Source organism: Grus americana, chromosome 12, assembly GCF_028858705.1.
Source record: "Grus americana isolate bGruAme1 chromosome 12, bGruAme1.mat, whole genome shotgun sequence".
Taxonomy (NCBI): Eukaryota; Metazoa; Chordata; class Aves; order Gruiformes; family Gruidae; genus Grus; species Grus americana.
In genome coordinates, this window is record NC_072863.1 from 11,551,768 (window position 1) to 11,570,052 (window position 18,285).

General features: G+C 54.4%; 3 protein-coding genes across 7 annotated transcripts in view; 1 reads left to right on the forward strand and 2 right to left on the reverse strand.

The window, feature by feature from the left end:
• Window positions 1–4,984, reverse strand: part of BTK (Bruton tyrosine kinase) — a 12,115-nt gene extending 7,131 nt beyond the window's left edge. The window contains exons 1-6 of one of the 4 annotated variants that reach the window (XM_054839011.1): window positions 4,846–4,984; window positions 3,508–3,575; window positions 1,379–1,561; window positions 1,113–1,211; window positions 858–926; window positions 206–287 (exon numbers count right to left, since the gene is read on the reverse strand). In XM_054839011.1, the coding sequence (XP_054694986.1) occupies window positions 206–287; window positions 858–926; window positions 1,113–1,211; window positions 1,379–1,519 (391 nt within the window). In that variant the 5' untranslated portion in view covers window positions 1,520–1,561; window positions 3,508–3,575; window positions 4,846–4,984. Of the gene's footprint in view, window positions 1–205; window positions 288–857; window positions 927–1,112; window positions 1,212–1,378; window positions 1,696–3,507; window positions 3,576–4,845 lie in introns of all 4 variants that reach the window. The other 3 variants (XM_054839012.1, XM_054839014.1, XM_054839013.1) reach the window with 3 other exon arrangements.
• Window positions 4,985–5,457: 473 nt separating this feature from the next.
• On the forward strand, window positions 5,458–7,896 carry RPL36A (ribosomal protein L36a). Its single transcript, XM_054839567.1, has 5 exons — window positions 5,458–5,587; window positions 5,896–6,001; window positions 6,227–6,294; window positions 7,625–7,747; window positions 7,832–7,896. Exons 1-5 carry the CDS (start codon window positions 5,585–5,587, stop codon window positions 7,850–7,852), a joined length of 321 nt encoding a protein of 106 aa, XP_054695542.1. The 5' UTR covers window positions 5,458–5,584; the 3' UTR covers window positions 7,853–7,896.
• A 1,406-nt stretch (window positions 7,897–9,302) lies between these two features.
• Window positions 9,303–15,405, reverse strand: GLA (galactosidase alpha). 2 transcript variants are annotated; one of them, XM_054839569.1, is made up of 7 exons: window positions 15,204–15,405; window positions 14,688–14,862; window positions 14,281–14,458; window positions 12,672–12,763; window positions 11,577–11,738; window positions 10,769–10,966; window positions 9,303–10,549 (listed from the first exon to the last, which is right to left on the reverse strand). In XM_054839569.1, the coding sequence occupies exons 1-7, from the start codon at window positions 15,371–15,373 to the stop codon at window positions 10,286–10,288; spliced, it is 1,239 nt and encodes a 412-aa protein (XP_054695544.1). In that variant the 5' UTR covers window positions 15,374–15,405; the 3' UTR covers window positions 9,303–10,285. The 2 variants fall into 2 exon arrangements, with proteins under 2 accessions (XP_054695544.1, XP_054695543.1); XM_054839568.1 differs by having other exon boundaries at window positions 15,174–15,405.
• Between the last annotated feature and the right edge of the window lie 2,880 nt (window positions 15,406–18,285).

The following is an 18,285-nucleotide window of genomic DNA, read 5'->3' on the forward strand; positions in this document are numbered from 1 at the left end:
AGGGAGCATGCGTATGGGGGCATGGCCTTACGAGCATGCTTGTCACAGGAGAAGTTTCTGATGAGCGCTTGCTCTTCTGTAGACATGGGATAATGTAACCAAGAGATAGCAAGCCCCCGGAAACCCAGTGCTCTAGGTTGCACCGCATGCACAGCTGATTGCTTGTGTTTGCTTTCCAAGGGAGCCACAGAGCCCTCAGACTCACCACTCTTCAGCTGATGGATCCAGCGTTTGCGCAACTCCTCCGTCGGGGAGAAGACATAGAGGGGCCCTTCGTCATATACCACCTGCAGGACCACACACCTCAGTGCCCCAGCCAGGGGTCTCCCGGGGAGGATGGGGGGAGCTGAGGCTTGTGGCCACTCCAAGCAGCCGATGCAGAGCACAAGCCGTGCTGGTGTGTGCTGGCACCACACGGTGCTCGCGGGACCGTGACAGAGAGGTTATAAATAAGCCCCTTCCCCTGAGACTTCCCACTTCCTTCTCTCTGACTTTCAGTGTGTTGGGGACTGAGCTGAGCACCAGCAGAGGCAGGCAGCTGGGTTAGGGGCTGAGTGCACAGCCGGCAGACAGCATCCTTCCAGCATCGACCAGGGGACCGAAAAGGGCAGGACAGAGCACAGAAGAGGTTTCCATCTAAGCAACCCCCTTCAATAGAGCTGCCCAATTCCTTGGGGCTCGCAGAGGCTCACCTGCCTGCTGCACGCAACGCAGACAGCAGCAGGGCATCCCCAAATGGCTGAGTGATACCTGGGGCAACGATGCCATGTTTGGCCCCCGGTCCCTCTGGGGTCCTCTCCCCAGCACCCTGCAGCCAGGCAGAGTGGACCGGCAAAGGGGGTGCAGTGAGGACTCACCTGGAAGGGGTAGGGGAACCGTTCAATGATTGACATCTGTTCCATGTTGTTGTAATCTTCTCCTTTCCTCTGGAAGAGAGAGGCAGAGACAGACACTGGCATCCTCCTGCTCGGCTGCTGGCATGTTCCCTGGGACCCACAGTCTTTGGCATCCCCCATGCCAAGCAGGGGTGTCCCCATTCCCACCGGCCCAGGGCAGGGTGACTCTCTCTACTTCCCTAGCGAGGGGACAGGGGATCCCAAGACCTTCCTCACCAGGACCTGCCGCTCTGGAGGAGGGTTGTTTTCAGGCACCACCGTCTCCACACAGGTGATCTTCTCAATGTCCACTGAGCCCTTCTTACTGCCCCGGCGCTGCAAGAGACAGGGTTGGTTCAAATGATCACCAAGGGGGGGGACCTGGGGAGGCTCCATCCAACCACCATCCCCAGCCAGCCCATCCCTTGGGCTAGGTGCTGGCGAGGGACAACTGGTGACCCATGGGCGCTGCCATGGCACAGCCCCTGGGACCGCCGACTCACCCCCCGCTCAAAGTCATACTCGTAGTAGGACAGCTTGCTCTCCGTCAACAGGAACAGGCGCTTCTTGAAGTTAAGGGGAGACGTTTTCTTCTTCTGCTGTGAGCGCTTCAAGAAGATGCTCTCCAGGATGACGCTGGCCATGTCGCCCCCACTGGCCTCCTCTGTGCTGTGCTCGCTGGGTTGCTGTGGGCAGGACACCACCAACACAGCGCTTGCTCAGCCAAAAACCTGCCCACCGCTGGACCTCGCTCAGGTGCACTCTGCCCCCTGCCTGAGGGGCAGCCAGGGGGTGCTGGGACCCCCACGGGGGGAATCAGCTGCAGAGGTGTGCAGGCAGGTCAGTGTGGGATATTTGCAATATGTCCTCTCCCTCTCCTGTCCCCTCTGTGACGCTGGGCTGCAGATCAAGCCACCACCCGGTTCCCACAGGATGCTGGAGGGCATCCCCCCCCCCCCCCGGGTGTGCAGACGGACAGATGGCTGGAGAGGGCCGGAGCAGGGGAGGCTTCAAGAAGCATTTCCCCGGGGAGGAGCACAGAGCCTGAGCAGCACCACCCAGAAAGCTCCCTCCTCCCCTCCAACATCGTGCATGTATGTTTGTGTGGGCCATTTCCTCCTGCTGCACCACGGGCGCTTCGTGCGGGGAACATGCTGACTTGGCAGTGTGGAAGGGACAGCCGCGGAAGGCCTGTCCCTAAAAAGTTGTGGGTAGGTCCTGGCCCCGAATAGCTGCAGTGCTGTGCTGCCAAGAGCACAGAGTAGCCCTAAAGTCATCCTTCCCCTCTGTGTCCATGGAGGCTGCAGGAGTGCCGGGACAATGCTCAGTCCCTTTTCCTCCCCTGTGAGCAGCGGTCACTGGACGCCAGGCTCAAAGGGCTGCCTCCAGCCAGCAACCAGAGGGGTTAAATCCTTCCCCAGCCCTCAGCAAAGCTCTCCTCCTGAGCCTCTCCAGGGACAGCCTGGGCAGGAAGGGTCTCACATGAGAGCTGCTGGAAATCTGCCCTGTCCCATTTCTCAGAGCAGCCCATCCATCTCACCCTGTGCCCCTCCATGCTGTACCCAGGCACTGTGACACTCAGACAGTTCCAGCATCCCACAGAGCTGCGCAGCTGTGGGCTTCTCCTCCTCTGAGGGCTGTAACCAACACCTGACTCCAGCCTGGACCTAACGGGGAGCTGATGAGCTACATAGAGCCACTGCTGAACTGTTATCCCTCCTCCATGTCTCCTGCCTTGACCACCTACATGCACTGCTTCCCTTCACCTCCACCTTGTTCCCTTTCTTTTCTTACAAACCTGGGAGAAGCTGTTTCCCTCCCCTGCTGCCTGCAGCCCATTTCCCTGGGAGAGGCTCAGAGATGGGCCAGAGTCAGGGGTGGAGGCCCCCCCGTCACCCTACCTGGCTGGGCAGCCCATCCACTCCCCCCACACAGGAGGCAGGCATTGGTTCACTCACGGCCGGGACTAGGTGCGGACCAAAGATGCCAGGAGCTGGTCCCACCTGCTGTGCCTCTCTCCAGGTAATGCCTCAGCCTGGAAGCAGGAGTAGGGGCGTACCCTCATCCACTGGTGATACCCAGACTCTCACAGCTCAGATCCTGCTGCTGCAATCTTGACCCTGCCCCACTGCAGTGGCTATGGCCAGAGAGTCTAGGAATAAGCAGGGTTCCCTCTCCCAGGGTCCCCCCCTTCCCTCTCCTTGTGGCCCTCATGGCTCAGTCCTTTACGGCTTGTTTGGGTGGTTTAAAAAAACCAACCAAACAACAAACCTTACAAAATCAGTCCTCAGTGTCTTTTAGAAAAAACCAGCAGCCTCTGCTGGCTAATCCAGGCCTGGGGAGGAGAGAACTGGGGTCCCTGCTGGGGACAGGGCAAGTGGCTGGAGTGGCCACTGACCCCAGACCGCCAGCAGGGTGGTGGGCGAGCCCAGAGTGACCTCAGCATCCCTCTGTAGCCCCATGCCTGTTTGCCTAGCTATAAAATGTGGCTGCTGGTCCTGTGTCCCAAGAGCAGGAGGGGTCCTATTGCCCACCCCCACCCTCCTGCCTCCCCTGGCACAAAGGGCCTGAACAGGGCAGCCCCAGGCTCCAGCCCATCCTGACTGCAGTGTCAGGTCCCCAGAAGCTTTACCTTGAGTCGCAGCAGCTGGGTCACTGCCAGCAGTGCCGGGCAGATGGGACAGGTCCTCGCTGTGTCCTCTGGGACAGTGCCACCAGAGAGGAAAGGACGATGAGTATTCTCAGAAAGCTGTTCTGCCTCAGCATGGAACAGCTGCCCTGTCCCCAGCACAGCCTCCCTCTCCCTGGCACTGCCTCCCTGTCCCCAGCACAGCCTCCCTCTCCCCAGCACTGCCACTGGTCCTGCTCTGTCCCTGCCTGTCCTTTGGGGTGGTGAGTGCCCCTCAGGACTCACCCCCACAGCCAGCCATCGCTGCTGCGCTGTGACAGCAGAGATGACGAGTGGGTGGGTGGAAGCATGTCCTGTGTGTGTCCCCAGCTAATGAGACTTCCTGCCACTGTCACACCTCGGCCAAGCATGCTCTGACACCACTACTGGGCCCAGCACACACCACTGGCCCCATGCCAGCAGATGCTGTGCCCCACTGTGGTCCTGGGGCCACCCCCCACCCCCCCACAGGCAGGCTCCCTGGCCCCTGCCTATGTCCTGCTGAGGAGCCAAATCTGCCTGCCACCACTGGTTGATGGAAGGCTGGTGGAGGGCTGGCATGCTCAGGACAAGAGGGTATCTGGGAATGACAAACTCCACAGCTCCTGTGTTTCAGGTACAGCCTAGGGGGTGACAAAAATGAAGGGTGGGAGGGACAGAGGAGGGAATCTTCCACATGGGAGAGGCTTGGGAACAAACCCAGAACTGCAGCCCTTCAGCACCCACTGCAAAAAGCACGAGCAAGGAGTGGTCAAAGGCACTGTCAGCAACCCAACCTCCTGCTCTGGAGCACCCCTGGGGTCCCTGGCACCCACACACCACCCTGATCCTGTGCTCTGCTGCAGCCCAAGAGTCCCTGGCACCCACAACTACCCCACCACCCTGCTCTGCTGCACCCCATGGCCCCTGGCACTGTGGCTCCATGGCAGCTGTCCCACACTTGATCTGATGCTGCCTGCTCAGAGCTGGCCAGGCTGTCGGACAAGGCTGAGCCTTGCCAGCTCGGCTCAGCTCACCTGCAGCTTGGCAGCATGTGGCCAGTGCCCAGCATGACTCTCCCACCCCTGGCAGGCGCCATCACCCCCAGCACCACCGAGGAGGCGAGCAGAGGTGCAAGGTCAAAAGCAGCCACCTCATGGAGGCTCCTGCCTCCCGCTGCCATGGCTCCCACCCAGCAACGTTAATGGGGCCGCACCTGCACCCAGGGCATCGCCACCCTTGTGCTCCCCACCGTGCCTCTCCCCATGCCATGCAGTGCTGGGACATGGCTACCCTGGGCCCTCCGCACCCTGGCGCACTCACCAAGCCCTCCTGCTGCTGCTCTGGCCAGCCAGGGTCCTGCTGTGCCCACTGCCCCGTGCCTGCCTTGAGCGGCCCAGCCCGGTGGGTCAGGGTGGCTGTAGCGGCAGGGAGGCACAGCAGGGTCGGCTGCACAGGGAGGAAGGACGGGGCCGGCCAACCCCACCCTTTCGGTTCCCCTTTTTTTGGTTTCTGACTCAAAAGCAGCAGCTGTGTTTCCTCCTGCAGACAGCCAGGCCACCTCCATGGGGCCAGCAGGGCTCTGGCCATGGCCAGGGCTTGCCCTGCATGGAGACAATGGGGGGCCTGGACATGGTGCCAGGGGTGCGGCGTCGGGACATGGGGACCGGAGTGCAGGGCCAGAACTGGTGCTGGGGTCCAGGCTATGGGGTGGGCGGGGGTCAGTGCCATGTTCCTGCTGACTGCCTGCCCCTGCTCCCCACGTCCCTGCGTATCCCATAGACACCCTCCTAGTCACCCCCTGGCATCCCCACAACCACGTACCCCTACTCCCTATGCCCCGCACCCCCACTCCTCCGCAGCGCAGCACCCCACCCCGCAAACCCCGCACCCCCAGATTCCCTGCGCCCCCGCCCTGCTCTCCTCCCACTAAGAGGGGGCGCTGCAGGTCCAGTGTCTGACGTGCCGCTCGCCTTCTCTGCGCGCCTACTCTCTATGGTCCCCCGCTCCCATCTGCTTCCGCTTCCGGGGTGCTCCTTCTCTTTGGGCTGCAGCCGACAAGATGGTGAGTAGTGGCAGTAGTGGGTTGCGTGTTCGGCTCTATCTGCTGCCATCCACCCCGACGGCGGCTCGCTTCGCCCGTCCGAGGCGCCGACTGCTGTGGTGGGCGCTTGGCTGGCGGCTACGCCGGGTTGAGGTGGGGGGGGAGGCCGTAGGCCCGGGATGGTGGCGCAGGGCCTCCTCGAGCGAAGGGAAGGGCCGTCGGGCTATGCTCGGCAGCGCTGGGGCGAGGGGGCCCCCGGAGCGGGGCGTGGCGTCTCTCGAGCTCCCTGCGCAGTTCCTGGCCGTGCTGACAGACTTCTGCTCCTCCAGGTGAACGTCCCGAAAACCCGCCGGACCTACTGCAAGAAGTGCGGCAAGCACCAGCCGCACAAAGTCACCCAGTACAAGAAGGGGAAGGACTCCCTCTACGCCCAGGGTAGGGACGGGTGTGCTCTGGGGGAAGTTACGTGAGGCCTGCATGGTCGTGCCCCATGCCAGGGTCATGCTTGTGGGCTGAGCATACGGCTATGGGAGAAGGGGAGATTGCTTCTGATCGGTTGTGCATCTGCAGGTTGAGACCTGTGAGGGTCTGGAAAGAGTGTGAGTTGTATTTGTGGCATGTCTTGAGTTGTTGCCTAAACAGAGCTATTTTCTCCTGTAGGAAAAAGACGCTACGATAGGAAGCAAAGTGGCTATGGGGGCCAGACAAAACCTATCTTCCGTAAGAAGGTGAGTGCTGCTCCTGGAAGGGGGACCCAAAACTTTCTTGGCAATTCACATGCCCAGCTGAAGAGGAACACTTGAGCCTCCTGCAGCCTTCTGGTGGTCCCGTGCTCAAGCCATGTTATGGCAGCTCTGTGCTGGTAGTGCTGTCTAGGGAGAGTAAGTTCCCCGTCCACATGTGTTCATCTTCCTTGCTGCTCCTGTCTCATGTAGATGTTTGTTTTTTTGCAGGAGTGATGTAGTGTGTGTTTGCAGAGCAGGTTCTGCAGGGAGCCTTGATGCTGTAGGGGAGTGGGGTCTTACTGGAAATGATACTTTTAATAAAAGGAGTGTTTTCCTTATTGCTTGCCAAAGGGTAAAAGTATGGCAAAAGGAAAGGGAGCCTGCTGCTTGCTTTTCTTGTGTTCTTGAAGTGTCAGTAGCTTATCCCTGAAACTTCTTGCTGGGTTTGTGAGGCTTTCTGCATAGCGAGGCTGGCTTCACTGACAAGGGTATGATGGAAACGAAGCGTGTGCAACTCCTAGGGGTATTGCAGAACACAACGTAGTTTTCTTGCAGTCTGCTGTGTTCAGGGAAATCAATATCCCTGAGCCAGTCAATGAGAGCTGCTGTGTTAGGCCTTTCCTGAGAGTCTCAAAGCAGCAGTGGAAGGGCAGCAGTGCATTCTGTTACAGATGAATTGCAGAAACCTGCTGCTGTCATCCTTCCTCTTCAGTGCGGGTACCCAGGACTGTAGTCTTGCAGCATGTTTTTCCTCTGTGCCTCTATGTACCTTCTGCCAAAGACTTGAGGGAGGAGGGCAAAATCTGTAGTATTTACAGCAGGGAAGCAAAACCCGATGGGTTGATTTGTTACAGGTTTTGTGTGATCTGTTTAGTTAAGCTTATAGAGCTGCTTGGCTTGTTGCTGGAAAGCCCTGGTGGTCTGCTGGAGATGTTCAGGAAGTCTTCCAGCAAGAAGAAAAAAGAGACATGTTTTTTCAAGTTGACTTTCTGCCAGGAAGTGGGGAGACCTTGCAGCAGAAGTGCCTGTTCTTTGGTGTATTCACTGGCACAGAGGTCTTCCAGCATGGCTGATCTTTGCAGGGGACCAGCCCTGCCCCACTAAATGCTTTTGCCAGTGTCTTTTATTATGAAAGTACAGATCCACTATACTTTTGTACTGGTCCTTAAGGTGCCTTGTTTTTAATGGAGGGAGCTGGTAGTCTTTTTCTTTACACTTTGAGAACAAGCTGCTGAGTCTTCAGGAGTGCAGATAACAAGTTTTTCATGAGAGTGGCAGTTTGTCTGCTTGTGGACACTTTTTTCGTTGATATGCTCTGCTCCTCTCCTCCCAGGCTAAGACCACAAAGAAGATTGTGCTGAGGCTGGAGTGTGTGGAGCCCAACTGCAGGTCCAAGAGGATGCTGGCGATTAAGCGGTGCAAGCACTTTGAACTGGGAGGAGACAAGAAGAGAAAGGTATGTTTGTGTACTGCAAGTGACTGAGAAAAGGCGGTGACATTCAGTGGTGAATAAACTCACTCTGTCTCTTCCTTCTTACAGGGCCAGGTGATCCAGTTTTAAGCTCCATCCTACTTGTTATGGACCTTATTAAAGTATTTGGAAGCGATCTGTTGCTGGTCTTTTGTGTATCTTCTCTTGGTGGGGTGGACTTGCAAGTACATAAACCCAACAGGAAGGTGTTGCTTGCAAAGTTGCTTAGTAAATGAGCAGTTTGTAATCTGGAGGCTTTTGAAAAAACCCTGCCAATGGGCTGGGATCTCCTGACTGTGTTACCAAGAGGTGTTTTAGAATATATGTAGAGCCTGAGGCTCTGATGGATTTTTTTGCACCAGTGGCTTCTCTGCATGAGTGTTGTGCTGTTGCTTTTCTCCAGGCTTGTTTATGTGCTTCCATGGTAGAAGGCTGTCTTCAGAAAGGCCTCCTCTGACTTCTGCAGCTTGTTTCATTTAAACCAGTTCATGTTTCTATTATAGCAGTTGCATTTCAGGAATGCTATGGTGAAGGTGAATTGTTGGTAGATGAAGTAGTGATTGAAAAGAGGAAAAAAAAAATCGAAGCAGAGCTGCCTGAGTATGCCTTTTTCCTCTCCAAGCCCTTGCCCGAGAGGCGAGGCAGGTAAGATTCCTTGCATCCAGCAATGGTTTTGACACAGAGTTGATTACCAGAGTAATCCAGACTCCTCTGAACAGTACCTTTACTTGGCTGTAGGCCCCTCTTTACAAACGGGGAATGCTTTCTACTGCCCTAAGGGGCATCGGCATGAGCAAAGGCCCTGGAGCAGCTAGTGAGTTTAGTACCAGGGGCTTCATCTGATCAAGTGTCACCTGCACTATTAGGTGGTGATTATGTGCTGTGGCTCAGCCGTGGCCTGTGTGCAGTGTCTGTGAGTTATGGTAGCTCAGGGATGGGAAAGGGATAGCTTAATGCCTGTCACACTGAGAGTGTGACAGGCCTCAGCTGCCTGCCCCCTGGGTCTGACTGCTGTTGGCACCACTTCTTTGAATTTTCCTTAAAAGAAAAAGCCCAAGCACAGCATTTGAAACAGAAGTTTCAAATGAGCGGTGACTGATGGGCAACTCTTGAGAGCATGGTATGTTACAGGACGGCCTACCCTGGGCGTTGATGAGATCATCCACTTCCGGGATCGGTATGCTGCCTGTGAGTAGGAAGTCGACTGTCAGCAGATGCTGGGAATGCATTGTGGAGCTCTCAAGAGTAACTCTCTTGTAGTGGAAATAAAGCTGGAGGATGGAGAAATGCCTCTTCACATGTTTACAGGGACCAAGAGTGCTCAGTTACCGAACAGTAACAGAATTTGTGTTTGCTTATTCAATACTGGCAGATGTGATTGGCATTTTCAAACTACTGCTGCTTAAGCTGTTAGCAGCAGTGGCTTTGGCCTCTGCCTGTGAGATGGACTATATGGCTGCATTGTGTCAGCTTTACTGAGCACTGTTTGTAGTAATTGTGACAAATTCCACAAGAACTTAGTGACTGGAACAAACTGGCCTGTTTTCTAAAATCCGATTTTAATTTCAGATACCATGCTGTACAGCGGAACTAAGAAAAAGCTTAGTCTTTTTAAGGGACACTTTAATCAAAGTGCTTAATCACAGAAATAAGAACAAATCAAGTCACCTGGATTGTGTAGTAGTTATAATGTACTTCTACGTGATGGTTGTGTAAGCAGTTAAGTGTCCATTTCCCATGTTGGAAGGACCTGTGTTATTTGACCTAAAGGCTACTGTCAGCAGTGGAAAGCAAGCACACAGGTATTTCTGGAAGGCAGCTTACTGAGGAAGGGGACACCAGTGACCCCATGAAGAGTGGAGAGGGAACTGTCATCTAAAGTGACAGCCAGTGGTGAGAGGAAGATTGCTGGGGTAAGGGGAAACCTTCAAAAGCTGAGTCCTAAGGCATGTTTATACTAAGCAGGCAGCTGTCAAGAAACCAGTTGCTAAGAAATGCAGTGATTTAGGCCAGTCCCTGAGTTGTCAGAAAGTGGAAGATGATGTCCATGCTCTGAGGAGAGTGTTGTGTTTCTTCAGTAGGAGTAGGAACAGCTTTTCTTGAACTGTGTGCCCTCGCAAAGGAAGAGCAAGGCAGCCAGGGTGTGTTTCCCTATTGTCCCTGAAATGCTCAAGGAGAGCTGTAGGATGCTGCATGTATCCTTTGCATTTCTTTGGTTGGTCATGGTGGAGGGCATTAACAGGATTTTCTGCCCTGCCCTTGTAGCCCCTTGGAGAAGGAGTCAGGTGAGATGCCAGAGAAAGGGTAAACAGAAGACAAGCATTGCCCCTTTCTCTGTTATCTCTTGGTGATGCAGTGATGGGTATTTGTCACATTAGGCTGAAAGTTCAAAGTCCACATAGAAGCACTTGAGTAGTGAATGCTTAAGGGGAGAACAAAGGCAATTTGCTTGGAGGAAGGAGACGGGCTTCTTGTGACAAGAAGTTAAGACAGAGTCTGAGGCTTATGAAAAGATTGTGCCTCCTATAGTGCCACTACTTTCAGCAGCACAGTGCCTGTTGGGTTCACCTCCAAGCTCAGGGAGGAGACCCAGCTGTAAACCCCCCAGTCCCTGCTGGCTGGAAGGACCTGCTGGATGGAGCATGCTGGGTTGCAGGCTAGCCCATTGCCAAGGAAGGTGAGGGAGAAGGTGAAGTTCTGGGGTCCCCCAATCTCCTGCTGGTTCAGCACTGCCACGGCGTAGGCTTGGCCAGACAGGGGCCGCTCCCACAGCTCAAAGTTCTTGTCCTGCCAAGTAGAAAAATCAGGGCTTACATTAGGGGAGGCAGAACTGATTTTCATACAGGTTTTCATACCTGTCTGTTAAAGCAGGATTCAGGAACAAGCAGGCTCACTGGGCTCCCGTTCCCAAACCCTCAGCACTCCTCTATACTGCGTATGTCCCCTTTCTGAGAGGGCTGGTTGCCTATGCCCCACACCACGTTCCCCAGCCCGGTCCTGCCATACCTTGGTGATCTGGTATCCCTGCTTGCCCAGCGGATCCTGGTTGATGGCTATCACCTCTTTGTTCTGGAGCAGCCACTTAGCTTCAGGACTAATGTGCCGCAGATCGTTGGACATGAAGAGGGGAGCTGCCATAATAGCCCACATTGCCATCTGAGTCACCGCCTGGTCCCAGCTCAGCCCAAAGTTTCCAATCACCAGCTGTGACAAGAAAACAAAAATGCCTGGTAACACTGCCTGCCAAGGAGAAACTGGGCCAACCTGAGCACTGGTAAGTGACAGCATGCTGAGGGTGGGACCCCTATTTGGGGACTGGTTAGATAGGCTGAGTGTCAGGAGCAGGACCAGCTGGTTGGGAAAGGCAAGGCAGACTAGTGCAGCAATTTAGGATGAACCACTGGTGGAGGTAAAGGAGGATCCTTAACTGGCTAGGCAGCATTTAAGAATCTGCTTTTTGGATGCAGCTATTCCTTCCTTGCAACGCTGGCACCCAGCAGTTTTACCCTCTGGTGGGAGATCAGCACTTTGGAGACTGTCTCCTGCTGCCATGCCGGTGTTCTGAACTGGCACTGCTTGTACAGGCTGCATTACACAGACACAGCACTTCCTCGGTACTGTCTATAGCTGTAGTTCTCTTTCCCTTTCCAGCCAGGGACTCCCTCATCGAGTTCCTGATTCTAGGGCCCCATCAGAGCCCTTCCCCTCAATGTTTCTCCCCCAGTTCTCTCCCTCCCCATTCATCTCAGACTACAGCCAAGGAAAAGATTTTTTTTGTTGGTGCTGCAAGGGAGGTGGGTGTTGCTCTACTTGCCATGTCAGGATCATTCCAGCCCCCTGGCCCAGCTATCTTCACAATGCTGTCCTGGTGAAGTGCTGTCCAGTCCAAAATACTCTTGATGCTGCTCCAGGAATCATAGACATCAAAAAAGTTCCTCCAGTGATTGCAGTACTGTTTGATCTCTGTGTAATTGGGCTGCCAAAACAATTAGTGCGATTAGCCAGAGAGCCTGACTGTACAAGACCAAGACCGTATACAAGGCTAGACTGGATCAGGGATAATGTGAGGGAAAACTATGGTAACACCTCTCATCACCAGCTACCTGGATGAGCTAGTATATGTTGGTTCCCTAGGATGCCTTGTGCCCAGGAACTCCAGTCTGCCGTTCTCCAGACAACACTATTGCTTCCCTTGGGATAATAGTTGTGGCGACTTAGCTCCATTAAAAAATTCCTTTGAGTGTTATTTTACTGAAGGTGTGATGGGGCCGGTGGGATTAAACTGTGACATTCCAGTAATTACTGCCATTTATTGGGTTTACACCCTTCGGTGACTAATGCATTTAATTCCCAGTGGGAGGGAATGCCAGCATCCTGTCATGGTGGCACAGGGGAAGCCAGCTATATGTGGAGAGAAACACGTTGGTCATGGACGCTGGCTGGTAGAAATCTGTCGGTAAACATTGTGGAGAATTCCCATTAAGTAGGCTGTCCTAAAATCTCTCTCCTGATCCCTAGAGGTAACTGTAAAGCTCACTCTGCAGCACTCTGCGTCCAGGAGGAATAACACCAAACTGTCTGCCAGCTGTGTGTCTGCATTGCCAATGTTTTGTTGCTTGGTTCCTTGGAGACAGAAAGCAGATGGATGCTGTTGTGTTTTTTGGCATGTGTCAGCTGGGTTGTGCCTTCATGCTGCAGGATCCTACTGAATTATTTTCAGCAGAATAATGTCTTGCCTCAGGAATGCTTCAGGGCTCTACAGGAAAAAGTGGTTTTCTTCCACCTTACAGTAGTGTTCTCTGTCAGACCAGAGAGCAGCAAGTTTCTCAGGAGGCTGTTTTGCAGTCTTAATGCTTTTCTCTTCTTCCCACTTTCAGCCCCAGGATAAGCCTTGAGAAACACTCCTTACCTGCTGCACGGGCCTCAAGTAGAAAGGCCACTCACAGGAGTACACAATGCTCCTTCCAGTCTTGTTCAGGGCCAGAGACATGCGCCTGTAACCTAAAGGAAGAAGACAGAGATTACACAGTCTCAGAGGAACTAATCTGATGTCACAGGTACAGGTTTCAGTTCAACTCTTACAAAAATCAAGGCTGAACACATTATTGTGGCTGAAACACCATAAGGAGGACAGGGGAGCTTATAGTCTGCAGTCTCCTGCCTCCCAAAGATAGGTGAGCTTCTTCACAGCTTTGCTACAAGTCATGGGCAGGCTTATTGCTCTGAGACTCTCTTTGTACATACAGCCATGGGAAGAAGCTGCAGTTTTGCTGTGTGGCATTTTTTCTTCTAGATACCTGGGAAATACAAGTTGGTATCTGTGAAGCTGCTGCTTAGTACAGCTTCACTGGGTAACGTTGCAGGAGTATGCTCTTATGAGGCATTTGCACCGTATGGATTGGGCAGAAAGGCAAATGCACTATTTTTTTCCTGTCCTTGTCCCCAGACAGCCCTGTTAAGTCCCTTTTAATCAGCAGAGAGGGAACAAAAAGTCCATTGTGTTGTGTGTCCCCCGAACTGCTTCAATACAACTGGATTGTAGCTGGGTTACACATATGAGTTAACAAGAGCTTTCAGCTCAGCTGTCACTTACAGTGCTGAGTTGCGTTCCTGGCTGCGGCAGCTGGCGTATGCCCCACCAACTGGCTTCAATGGGATTGTCGTTTGAGCAGGTTCTCCCTTCCAGGCAGAGCCAGGACTGCATGCAGGTTTCCTGCTGCCAAACACCATGGTGCTGACTATGCCAGCAGTGAGACCCCAGTCAAGAGAAAACTGCCTTCCGAATTGCATCGTTCTTCCCACAAATCTGCTCCTGTGGCACTGGGATTTGCTTGTGCTTGCAGAGAGTCTGTAGCCAAGCCCCCTCGGCACAATGAGCTACTGAGCTTTCAGCTGCTGACTTGCCAGCCTGTGTGCAAATAACTTCTGAACTGGGATTTAAAACACTGGCCTGCTTTAAAATGAAAACCCCAGTAGGATTTTCATGCCAGAAATCCCTTCATTTCTTTTCTGTTAAAAGCCCTAATAACTGCCCTTTTTATGGCTGACATGAGCTGTTCTAGCTTCAAGCTGATCCGTGTTAACATAGCCTCATCAAAGGGATTAAGGGTTAAGTGTGTGAAATGCTTTGAGCTTTCCACTAAAGGCACTGCAGAAGGGTAAAGCCTCTGCTGCGTTAAGAGCTAAGGCAGCAGTCTGCACAGATTGCCCCCAGAGCATGTAGTCGATGTTTCTGTGCTCGGCATGATGTGGTCTCTGGTGTGAGAAAGCTGCTTTTTCAAGCTGTGCATACCAGTGAAAGCTCCAGGAGGCTGAACAGATAAAAAACACTTGGGCTAGCAACACTCACTACTTTGGGCTTGGGAACAGAGTGTCATACCTGCTTTTGTAAGCAAATCCCTTAAATGAGTATGGACAGGGAAAAGCAACTCCCTGGAGCCCACTCTGGGCTTAAAATTGCTGCTGCCTGCAGAAAATTCCCACTCCGTGGCACAGTGCTGTCTTGAGTCCATACCTACCTTCTGCCAGCAGCTCCAAGGTGCCAGAGTTGCAGCCATCAAACTTCAGCAGGTCCACGCCCCAGGAGGCAAACGTTTGAGCATCCAGGTCGTAGTGGTTGTAACTGCCAGGGAAGCCAGCACATGTCTTGTTTCCGACATCACTGTAGATTCCCAGCTTCAGTCCCTTGGAGTGGACCTGTACTTGCAGACAGAAAGAGAACTGGGGATGGGGCAGCTGTGAGACAGGAGGAAGCAGAGCTGGGCTAGCAAGGGAAACAAAACTCCACTCTGGCAGGCAGGGCCTTAGCTCAGCAGCTACACAGCTGTTCCCCACCTGGCCTTCCCTCTCCTCCCCTACTCCCAGCGCAACTGCACGTCAGGTCCCCAACTGCCGTCACTGCCCTACACAGGCAGGTGACACTCACGTAGTCAGCCAGCTTGCGGATCCCACTGGGGAACCGTTTTGGGTCAGCCTGGAGCCTGCCACATTCATCCCGCGTCGGGGCCATCCAGCAGTCATCAATGCAGACAAACTCGTAGCCCGCGTCCCTCCATCCCTCGGCAGCCATCACGTCGGCCATCTCCACGAAAAGCCGTTCGCTGGGCACGGGGAGGCAGCATGACCAGGAAAGAAAGTGGAGACCGTGGCAACCCTATTTCTACCACCGACACGGCAACCGTGCCGCCGTTCCGCCAAGGGGCTAGGCCGGCCGTGAACACACAAACGGCAGAGGAGTGCGGGGAAGGCCCTGGCACGGGGGTGAGCCTGACTCTCTGCCCTGGCATAGGGAAGGCACACTGGGTGCCAGGGGACAGGGTCGCATCGCATCGCATCGGGCCGGCTGTCTCCGTCTCCGACACCCCCAGTGCCGGTACCTAGGCTCCCCTGGGGCCGGTACCCCCCAACTTACTCCCGGGGCACCACCGCCCGCCGCCGGTACCTGACGCAGCGGTGCGGGTCAGTAGCGCAGTCGGTGGCGCAGAGGAAACGCTCCCAGTGCAGCCAGCCCATCGGTGGCGTCCGCGCCAGCCCGTTGTCCAATGCCAACACCACCGCCACCGCTGCCGCTGCTGCCAGGGCCCAAGGCAGCGCCCGTCCCACCGCCGCCATGGCCGCCGCCGAGCCGCTGTGACGATGGGCTGCCCAACCGGCCAATCGCCACGCAGCGCCCGTCACCCTCTTCGCCAATCCTGAATAGCGGGGCGCACTGCGGCCCGCCCTCTCTCCGAGCGGTCACGTGGATGTGGCGGTCACGTGAGTGAAGCGGAAGGGCACAGTGGTGGCGGGGCCGAGGGTTGGTGGGGTTGGGGTTTGTTTGGCGCTGGTTGCTCGATGCTCGCCGGGGGAACCCCGGCGCCTCCGTGAGGTGCTAGGGGGGGCTGCGCCCGGGGTGGGAGCCTATGCATGTGCCTACTGCCGGCTCGGTCCTGCAGCAGCGCGGCCCAGTGCCCAGGCTTAGGAGTGCGGGAGTTGTCTGTAGGGGCATGGGGGGGTTGGGGTTGCCGTGAGTGCAGAGGCAGTAGTCTTGTGTGTATTCTGTGGTGTCAACGCTGGCTGTGTGAGCACAGGGTAATGTGGAAGGGGGGTTTGTTCCCCATGGGCCTGGGGCTTTGTTATGGCTCTGGTCTTCAGCCTGGCCTCAAAACCTCCTGTGAGCAGCTCTTGAATGAACCCTCTGACAGCACCTTCTTCCTCAGAGCACCTTCTTCCCTTTGTTCTATTTCCTTCTCTGTCACCACTACCTCTTAACCTGCCTGGGTTCCTTCACACCTCTGAGACACACTGCCAGGTTCATCTTCCTCACTTTTCCTTTTACCTTTGAATAAGGGAAACTAATTAGCACAGAACAATTTTAAAAACAGAATATAACTTGGCAACACTTGAGTCAGGCCCCACAAACTCAGGCTTTGCCTGTCTCATGCACCAGTACAAAAGAAAACAATTAATAAAATAGTTGGAATGTAGAAACAGGATAAGAGAAGTCGTAAATTAGGGAATAGTCCATGGGTATGGACTAGAAAAAGACACAAAGTTTGAGGCAACCTGATAAAGGGAGGCCCAATATGCCAACAAGCCTGGGACCATCTGGGCAGGATGGATGACAAGGTTGCTGAGCTTGCAAAACAGAGATAATGAAGAAGAGGTCACCCAACTGTGTACACTGAAGAAGAGGAGAAAGAGGAAGATTTGAGGAGGATGACCCCTGATGACCACCTGAGAAAGAAACTGCACAGGCGTATCAGGACATTAGCATATATTCATGAGTTCCTGGAATAATAATGAATATGTATTAAATTTATCAGAAACCTAATGAATATGTAAACTCTTTTGTAAGTCAAAACGTACAATTTGTTTCTTGTTGAGACGCACGTTCGTGGAAATATCCCAGCGCGACTCCCAGCGCTGCAATAAAGGATACCTGCTTAATAGTCACATTGGCTACTGAGTGAATTTTTTTGGATTCACCTTGAGCAGTACTGCTCCTTGACTGTGACAGCTTGTCCAGCATTAATGGAGGAGGAGTGGTTTGGTGATACAGCATTTCTTCAGACAGCATCTTATGGCCTGCCTGTCCTGGCTGTGTGGGGTATTTGGAGCACAGGGTTCTTGGGTGCCTTGGCTGTGCTGAGGAGTTGGCAGGGTCTCTACTGTGAGTTCAGGGTGTGTTATCGTACTGTAGGTTGGGAGGTAAGGAAGGGGAACAGGGTCTTTGCAGAGCTTGGCTCCCCTCTTGCAGGGATCCAAGGATCTGAGTAAAGCCTGGGGCTGGATCCAGTGCTGGCAAGAGGCTGATACAGAGTGTGGAGTATGGCCAGGCTATTTCCTGCCACTCTGCCTGCTTGTCAGGATCCTTGAGGGGCTGGATACAGTGTGTCTCTGCTTGGGGTGCCTGTGCCCTTCCAGGTCTTTTTACTCAAATATTGTGGTCTCTCTTCAAAGAAGTTCAGCCACAAGAGTAAGTCGTAGTCACTGGGCATTGCCCTGTTTGCACCAGTAAAATCAGCTTAACTGAGACGAGAACCTCTGGGAAGGGACAATGCTGATGTCAGCGGGACCCAGAGAGCTGTAAGGAGCACCTGCATCCACGTCAGTGTCTCTGAGATGGGCCTCAGATTTAATCCATGTTTTTGCAGGAGTTACATAGCTGTGAGCACTGCTTGGCCTCACTCTGCTGGAGGTATTGGCATTGGTAGCATGTGTGGCCTGTCAGGGAGGCATAGAGGCTCTCACTGCCAAGGCAGCACTGAGAGCAGTGGGAAATGAGGAGCCAATTCTTTTCCCGTGTGTCTCCGCCAGGGCTGGACCAGCCCCTGCAGCCTTGCTGGAGCTCTTACAGCGGACCCTGCCACATCAGGAGGAGGGGAGCAGGATGGGACCGCTGCAGGGCCAGGGTCATCATGGTGTTGGGCTCTGGGTGCCATTGGTGTGCAGGGCCATCAAGGCATCTCGCTAGGTGTCCTCCCATCCTTGCTCTGGCTCATCCAGGGAACAAAAGCTCCTTAGAGCCCATGGTTTGATAATTGCTCCTTGTTTCAGTGCTGGGGTCCTCCCCTTGTCCCTTGAGGGGCTGAACTGCAGAGGCTTCTCCAAATTGGACAAAACAAGCCATTTGGGGGGCTGGAAAACGTCATCACTTTGTGGTTTTTTTTTTTTTCTTGTGCAAAACCACAGCCCGGAGCTGGGCAGTTATCCAGTATTCCCATGGCTTGGGAGTGCTGCAGTGCTGATACCTGCTTGTCTCCGGGCACCAGCCCTCCCTTGCTGTCCCTTCCCAGGTGTCCTGCCTGCCTCCAGGAGTACCTGGCACACCCACACACCCCATGGGCTGAGGAGCGTGTGAGGTGCCCCATGGTCTGCATGTGCTGGCTGGCTTCCCCTGAGCAGTGCAGGCTGGTCCCAAGGCAATGCCAGGGGGGTGGATGGGAGCATGGGGTTTGGCAGGGAGAGGGAGAAGAAGGGAAGGTTTGGCACTGCAATGCCACCACGCACAGTGGCAGAGCTTAATTCCAGCAGGATCAAGG

Excerpts from the sequence above, each read along its gene's own strand:
- RPL36A (XM_054839567.1), top strand. Across the intron at positions 6,002-6,226 it reads GGACTCCCTCTACGCCCAGG|GAAAAAGACGCTACGATAGG; the intron begins GTAGGGACGGGT and ends TTTCTCCTGTAG. Across the intron at positions 7,748-7,831 it reads GAGGAGACAAGAAGAGAAAG|GGCCAGGTGATCCAGTTTTA; the intron begins GTATGTTTGTGT and ends TCCTTCTTACAG.
- GLA (XM_054839568.1), bottom strand. The coding sequence starts at position 15,373 with ATGGCGGCGGTGGGACGGGCGCTGCCTTGGGCCCTGGCAGCAGCGGCA. Across the intron at positions 14,863-15,173 it reads CGGGCGGTGGTGCCCCGGGA|CGAACGGCTTTTCGTGGAGA; the intron begins GTAAGTTGGGGG and ends CCCCGTGCCCAG. Across the intron at positions 14,459-14,687 it reads TCCGCAAGCTGGCTGACTAC|GTCCACTCCAAGGGACTGAA; the intron begins GTGAGTGTCACC and ends CTGCAAGTACAG.